At 37.5% G+C, this 8,626-nt stretch overlaps 1 protein-coding gene across 1 annotated transcript; it reads left to right on the forward strand.

Annotated features, from left to right (window-relative positions):
* Positions 1-6,816: 6,816 nt before the first annotated feature.
* Positions 6,817-7,023, forward strand: B0H65DRAFT_427385 (uncharacterized protein; the record flags this gene model as incomplete). The annotated part of the gene is made up of 1 exon (XM_062824684.1): positions 6,817-7,023. A coding segment is annotated over one exon (207 nt), but the record flags the coding sequence as incomplete, so codon positions are not given.
* Between the last annotated feature and the right edge of the window lie 1,603 nt (positions 7,024-8,626).

Raw genomic sequence — 8,626 nt, forward strand, 5'->3', positions numbered from 1 at the left:
CTAAGTTTCGAAGGGAATATTATCTTCCCTATTCTAATTATAATATTTAATAGGGTCGGTTTACTTAGTACTATGCTAACGGGAATTAGAGTACTCTCTATTATTAAAGTTAATTTCGGGGGGTAAAGTCGAAAAGCGGATAGAAGCTCGGAAGGGAGCTTCGCTAGCGTCCTTTTTAATATTAGGGAGCACTATCTCTTTAACCTTTCCCTTATTCTTATTCTTAATTACTCCCTTACTAATATTCAAATTAATAATAAAGTCCTTTAATCCTTCAATAGTATTTTCCTTCTTAATAAAAGAGTCCTTCAATTATTACATTATAGCGGGGCTAATAATACTATATCGGTTTACTAAAGCGGGGACCTAATTATAAGTAATCTTGAATTTAACGTTTAAGTAAGAAACAAAATAGTAAAGTTCTAATATTTATGCTTTCTATATTATATTTATAATAAATAATAATTCAAATTTTCAAAATATAATTTAGGAGTTTCCGTAATATAATTCAACGAAATTTTTTTAAATTAAATAGCCGGAAAACGGGAGGTTCGAGGGGAGTAGGGTCTAGAACGGGATACTAGGAACGGAATCCCGGATAAATAATTCGGCGAATTTTTCTATCTTCTATTTCAAATCGTTCGTAACCTTAAACTTAATTAAGCGAATATCGAAAGTCTTAATATCTTTAACTACCGTCGTAATATACTAATCAAATAGGTCGAAGGATAATTCGGGTTCTTCGTCGTCGTCGCCCGTATTAATTATCGCATCGGCCAATATTTTATCGGGTAATTTCAACTAATAATATATATAGTATAATAATTTCTTATAAAGAATCGTCGATTTACCGTAAAAACGTTCTTTATTAGGGTCGCGATTATTATAACGTTCTTTATTAAAACGTACGGCCTTATACACATTATCCTTAATAATAAGATTAATAGTCTAACGCTTAGGAGTAAGCTTCTCGATCTTATTATTAATAACGACCTTCTTAAACTTCAATTTAATAACCGTTTCCTCCTTTTACTTAGGGTCGGGATTTAGAAAGCCAAAGCCTCCTTCTCCGTCGCTATTTCCGCCCTCCTTATCAAAGAAAGTTTTATTATAATCGTTATCGTGGTTAAAGACTTCCTTATTATAACGGTCGTAATAATTCTCAATTTATTCAATACCTTTACGACTACCCGCGCTATTTCAGATTCAACGTAATAGTATTATCGTATTATTATAAATATTCCGTGCCTTAAATTTTTGCAATAGATTTTTCTAATTTGGGTTTCGGTTTAGGATTTAATTTTCCCAAGTAATTATTAATTAATTTAAAATAATATAAGGGTATAATACAAGTACATCGAAGGCAAAGCTAAAATTTTATCTATAATAGAAGATTTTAAATAGGGAAAAGAAAAGAGGAAAAGAATTAAATATAAATATATAAACCCAAATAAATACCCTAATCGTATAAGCGATAGCGGGACCTATACACGGGTCACTATTAGCCAATCCCTTCAAGTTCACTCGCATCCCCTTTACCTACAAGATAAACCCTATACGTGCCAGGATCCACCCTACAACTAGTCTTAGTATGGCCAATTGAATAGCTTGCATCCCCTAAACCGTCCCATACCCAGAATCCTCCATATACCTCATTCCAACAGCCTCATAAACCACCTCGTACATAGCACCCAGACCCAGTCTGCCAGCGCCGTCACAATAAACCCAACGGCGGTCTACGTTTCTATTGCGATTATAAGGCCCTTAATACTATTACTCGTATAAATTACTACCCCCTTCCTCTTATCTATAAAACTTTTAAAGTTTTAAAAGGAATAAAATAAGATACTAAGGTTAATATTATATAGGCCTTCTATAAGATCTATATAATTGTAAGAAAAGAAGGGAAAATAGTTTTCCGTATATATTATAATTTATTCGAATAATTAGTAGTCCCCTTCGGTCTATTTAAGGCCCTAACTTCTTTCTAATAATATATTAATTCTATCTTGTAAAAATTCTTAAATAACTTTTATTCTATTTATATAGATAATATTCTTATTTATTCTTCGGATTTCAAAGAAAACTACGAAAAAAAGGTTGTACAAATCTTAAAAAGATTTAAAAAGTATAGCGTACACCTAAACCTAAACAAATACGAATTTTTAATTAAAAAGGTCAAATATTTTAAATTTATTATTTATATAGGTATAAACGTATAAGTAAACCCTAATAAGATTAAAATAATTTTAAAATAGTTCGCTCCTACCTTATAAAAAATATACGTAGCTTCTTCAATTTTATAAATTATTACCAAATATTTATTTTATCATTTTCGAAAGTAATTATATTCTTAATAGTATTTACAAATAAGGACATCGCTTTTAAATAAATACAAAACTACCATTTAACTTTTTAAATATTTACACGCCTTTTTACTCGCGCGCTTATTTTTATAGAATTTAACCCCGACTGTAAAACCTTCCTAAAAACTAATTATAACGGTTACGCTTTAAATAAAATTATTATTTTAAAAAAAAAAGATAATACCTATTGCGTTATAAATTTCTACTTTCGGAATTTCTCTATAATTAAATGTAATTACCGTATGTATAATAAAGAAATATTAATAATTATTTTTTACTTCGAAGAATAATCTATAGAATTCTATAATTATAAAGCCTTTACCGTACTAACCGACTACTATAACTTAAAATATTTTATAGAACGCTATTGGCTCTCCGAATAATAAACTTATTAGGCGGAATACCTCTCCCACTTTAATTTCGACTTTATTTACTGCCTAAATAAAAACGCCGTAATCCCTAACGCCCTTTCCCGCCGAAATTAAAACTAACCGTTTAAAAAAAACTTCGAAACCCGGAATATATAATTTATTGCCTAAATAATATTATAAAAATACGTAAAAATTTTTACCTCCTCTATCTCCTCGGCGAAAAACGTACAAGTTTTTAAAAATCCGGATTTATAGCAACTTTAAGATTAAGTAATCTATAGAGACTCTACGTATTAAACTATCCTACGCGCAATTAAAAAAAACTGCCGCTCCTTCGAACCCCTTGGCTGGCGCCCTACGAAAGCTCCATACAGTCCCCCAACGGTCTCTGGACGGTCAAAATGCACCTTCCCGTTTAGGACTACAAAACCGTTAACCAACCGTAAAAGACCTCCCATTAGGGTAGGCACAACCCCCTCTCCTAAGTAGTCCCAAGTAATCGCTTATAGAACCGTCGCTCGTATTAAGAAGTCGCAATCAATCCGTACAACACGTCGTATATACGTCGTATACACCTTATAGTCGTGCCCCAGGAAGTACGAATTGAACCAATACATACATTTACTACCTGCGCTATATATTGTGCCTGCCGCCCACCCTGCCGCCCACCCTACTACCCACCCAACGCACCGCACGATCCACCCCCGAACCCGGGTCGCTACCGGCGCCCGGCGCTACGCGCCGGCCTAACTACGCTATATCGCGCGGCGGCTTCGTAAAGTACTATGTACAAGTAAGGAACAATATTATTAATATTTACGCAAGCTAGTTATTATTAATTATTAATATAATCAATCGGTACGGTACAATATATTATATCGCATTATCGGTACTATAGGAACGAATAGAAGTAAAATAATCACGACTATACAAGACGAACCATTACAATTAGTAACTATTGCAATTAATAGTATTTAGAATAAGCGTTAACTTCGGGGTACGGGGGTACGGATATAAAATAATTATTAGGCATTAAACGAAACGAAAGGAAGCGATAGGGGAAGAGCCGGAAAAAATAAGGCCGTATATTAAAGCGTTACGAAGCGTTATACTTACTAAGCAAATTATAAATCTTTATAAACCATTATATATATTAAAACTTTGGCTAATATTTACAAATTATTAAAAATATAATTAATAGACATTATGTTGGAAGTCCGTGCCCTGGGCCGCCCATTCACCGGCTTTGCCCATTCACTGGGCCGTTCCATTACCGGCACTCCCTTCCAGGTATTTAGGCTGCCCTGGTTTCCGTTTCTCCTCTTCCGTTAGACAACTACAATCAAGCCCTTTTCGTTGTCGCCTTCCAGCCTCCATCAAAACCGTTCTTTCCTCAAATGACCCGATTGACCGTTGTGCGACGGTTGACATCTGGGAACCGTCTAAAGACCGTGGTGAGACGGTACCTTGTCTTCTATATACCGCTAGCTAAGCCTTTCTCTAATTAAAAATATAAATCGCTAATTATTCCGTAAATAAACTAAGGTACTTACGCTATAAAGGGTAATTCTAAATCCCGGGAACCCCAACCTCTTTAAAGGCTATAATACTAATAATAACCGAATAGAACTAATAATTTAACGCACTACGTATAACCTTAATCTAACAAGTATATAAAACCTTAATATTCAATTACCCTAAAAAAGAAGGGATAATTTTTACCCTTATCAAGGAATATTATTAATTACTCCTCAAATCCTATATGTAGCGCTTTCTACGCAACTATTATATTTATAACTCTATAAAAACTTATAGAAAAATAAAAAAGGGTCTTATAAATACTGCTTCTCAACGAGATCAAAAAGGAGAAGGTACAACAGGCGCCGCAGAAGTCCTGGGCCATGGTAGCAGCTCTTCCATCATGGGGCTGCTCCTTTGAACGAGCCCGGGAGATCTATACGAAGGTGATTCGAAGCGCAATAGCCTACGGCGCATCGGCATATCATCGACCGACGGAGCTATACGGGAAAGCCCGGGGAATTGCAACCCAGCTGGCGAAACATCAGACCAAATGCCTAAGGGTAATGGCGGGGGCATACAAAGCGACCCCGATAAGAAACTTGGAAACCGAAACGTACTGCCCGCCGATCGACCTTTACCTAAATAAACGGGTAAGAGCCTTCGAAGAAAGAATTGCTCGGACGGACCAAGCAGAGTTCGTTAGGGGGACGGCTGCATGGGTAGCCGGTTGCATCCAGGAGAGGTCCCGACGACGGACTTCCCCTCCCAACACCTGGCAAGATGGATCGGAGAACGCACAGGTCACTGGGACTTCCACTCCTACCACGACCGCTTCAACCATCCTCCAGAGACCTTCCGATACTGCATGTGCGGAGCGCCCCGCGAGAAGGGACACTTCTTCGTCTGCCCACTAGTCACATACCGCAACCCGAACGCGGCAGAGGACACGCCGAAAGCTTTCGGCACCAGCTACGCCACATTTCTCGCAAGAGTACAGGCCCTCAAAGACGAGGGATACACACACATCCAGGTGCTACGAGGTGGAGGATATCAGGGGATGAGGATAGCCAGAGCGGGGACCCCCGACCCAGACGACGAACCACTGCCCTTCGCGGAGGTACACGCCCTGCCGGGATCAGGGGGCCTGGAATGAAACAGTGGGGCCAAGACCACACAAGAAAGAATAGGGTTTTTCCAGCCCACGGCCACGCTAGGGTCCGACCTAGCTGACCTAGGAGGCTTTTTCCCCGCAATCATGTACCTATGCCCAGCCGCCGTCGCGGGCACGACTTATTATCTAGTATTGGTAGAACGTAGTCGCAAAATTCATTCTTCTTCTTCTTCTTCTTCCCCTCCCAAAGACCTACCGGAAAGCGGAGCGGCCAAAGCCCAATGGGCCGAGAGATGGGCGCCCACCGCCAACCTAATAGGGGAAACAACGCCGCAAGACGCGCCACACGATACGCAACAGGGCACGCCGTATCAGGAAGAGCCATCGGCCAAAGATAGGGAGCGGTGGTTAGAGAAAGCAACAAGGAGGGAATGGATAGCAAGGTGGGAGATGCAGACAGCGGCGGCAGTCTCCAAGTCGGGAAGACGCTACCAGTTGACGATCGCTGACCTATACCCAAAGTTCGACGGGACTTCGATAAGGAGACATATGGTCGGCTCCAGAGAGAAAAGGAGGCGCGGAGAGGCTGAGGGCGAAGACCCTCGCCCCCTCTCTAAAGCCAAAAGCTCACTCCTCATCCAAGCGCGGACAGAAGTAATCGGGCTCCGGTCCTTCCTATTTAAAAGGAAGGTCCCCGATATCGAAACACCGTACTGCTCTTGCGGGACGGGCAAGGAGACCTTTGCATACTTGGTTTACGACTGTCTATGGACATTCAACCAGCGAATAAGGGAAGAAGAGTGGCCGCACAGCCAAGAGCAACTGGCTGTATACTTGGACGACGGAGAGCAGGCCGACCGCCTCCTCGGTTGGGTATTGAGATTGGGACGGCTCCGAGAGTACCGTCTAGCAGTTGAGTTGGAGGAGGAAGGAGTCGGCGAAGCCGACCCTCAGGGATAACACATCAGTCGATGGTAAGATATCGGCGATGCGTTAACGTCATTATTCACCGAGCGGTGGGTGAGCACCGCTACGGTAGGAAACGCAGGTGCCGGCCTCGCGGTCGGGCAAGGGGCGGTGGTTTGTATCCGGCAGACGGAAGTATGTACGGTTTTCCCTCCGAAACTAGGTGAAGGACCCCATGCTCATCGGGCGCTTAGTATATAGTTACTAGCATAGGGAATAAGACTACTATCACTGTCTATTACTAGTATAAATAAAAGTTATTGCATTTTTAAAAGGAAAAATCTTTATTATAGTTATTAATACAACGCCTTTCTTTTATTAATTCAACGTATAGTAGGAATATAAAGATAAGCTAACCTTAATTAACCTACGAGGCTTAAAGTAGCTTAGCGTCGCCCTAATAGGATATTATCATTTCCCAATATATATATAGAAATTCATAAATTGATTATTAACCGCATTTACCCACTTTTACCAAACGTTTATCAACAATATTATTATTTTCTCGGATACGCTTAAGGACTACATTAAACATCTAACTCAAATCTTTCAATTTTTTATATTTCGCAATATTACCCTTCCCCAAACAAAGTCTTACTTTATTTACCCGAACATCAAATTTTTAACGTTCTACATCGATATATTAGGACTATTAATAACCGCCGAAAAGATTAAAAAATTTGAATAATTAACTTTCCTAAACTAACTTAAAGTATTAGAAATATACATTAGCGGATTTAAATTCCTTCGGCACTTTATCCTATACTATAATAAATTTATTAAACCGATATAAAGGAGGAAAATTAACTTACTTACCGAAGGAAGGAAATCTAGAACTATTATAGTTAAAAACCTATTAAAAGGATCTTACTACTATATAAAAACCAAATATAAGCCTACTAAGAAAGAAAAGCTAGTATTCGACGCAATATAGTTAATTATTTATAATAACCCGGAATCTCTATTTTACCCTAATCTCGATAGATAATTATTTCTACAAATTAATAGCTCGCTCGAAAGAAGATATAGTATTATACTATTTTATATTAAGAAAGGATTTAAATAATTTCTAAGAGTAATAATACCGGCTAACTAAATATTACCGATTATATTTCCAAGTAAAGCTCTTACTAAAGTAGAAACATAGTATAGACCTTCCGAATTAAAAATTACATACTTCGTTTAAATAATTAAATAACTGCAAATTATTATTTACTTGTTTAATTACCCTATCGTCGTCCTTACCGACTATTTAGTGATAAAGGGTATTGTTAAATAAATTACTTTAAATACCTTATTAACGGATAGAGGCAATACAAGGCTAATTAATATTTTTATTTACCTCTCCTAATACAATTTTATAATATATTATATTACCGGAAAGTTTAATTTCATCCCGAATATATTAAATAAATTAATTACCACGAATAACCAACGTTCGGATTAGGACCCTATATTAGATTAGATTTAATTTATTAATACGGAGGTATAAATAAACCCGAAATTAAAAAAGAAATCTATTACATTATATACAACGGATTCGAAATTTAATAATATTATAATCGAATTAAAAGCCCATCCTAAAGCTATCGAGGACGACGGCAAATTTTCGTATACCGAATACCCCTCCGAAATTATTAATAAATTCCTATACAACGTCTATAAAAATAAATTAAAAAAGCTTTACATCCTTAAAGATATAGTTAATATTATTCTTAAAAAAGCTCGCGAAACGTTAAAACGCGGGTTCTTAGTCGACGACGTAAGCAAAACTATTTTTAATATTAGAATCGTATTTAAGACGTCCGATTACCCCTATCTACGATATCGTATTAATTGCGTATTGAAAACGCGGGTGTCGTAGCGGTTAGGAACGACGGCGGCGGTTTAGTAGCGAACCGATATACGTCCGGAAACCCGCGACCGGAATACCGACGACGACGATAACGGTTAATAGCGCCGAACCCGAAACTTCTGTAGCCCTAAAACCCCCTTAGGAAAATATAAAGAAGTTCCTTCTAAAAATTATAAATTTCCCTAATATTAATAACCTATTTGATATTTATATAACGTAAATGAAAAGACTTTTCAATATTACTAAAGGATATTTTATATACGTAAAATTAAACGCTTTAATTTTATAATATTGTTACCGAGTAGTTTAAAAATAGTATAAAAGAATTAAAGAAAATAATCGCCGATATTACGAAAAAGTAAATGACCCCCCCGAAACTTTAGGCCGCTATAATTACGGATTTAAATATTTAACCGACGGGCTTAAAAAATCTTAC

The sequence above is a fragment of the Neurospora tetraspora genome, assembly GCF_033439725.1.
Source record: "Neurospora tetraspora strain CBS 560.94 chromosome Unknown B0H65scaffold_4, whole genome shotgun sequence".
Lineage (NCBI taxonomy): Eukaryota > Fungi > Ascomycota > Sordariomycetes > Sordariales > Sordariaceae > Neurospora > Neurospora tetraspora.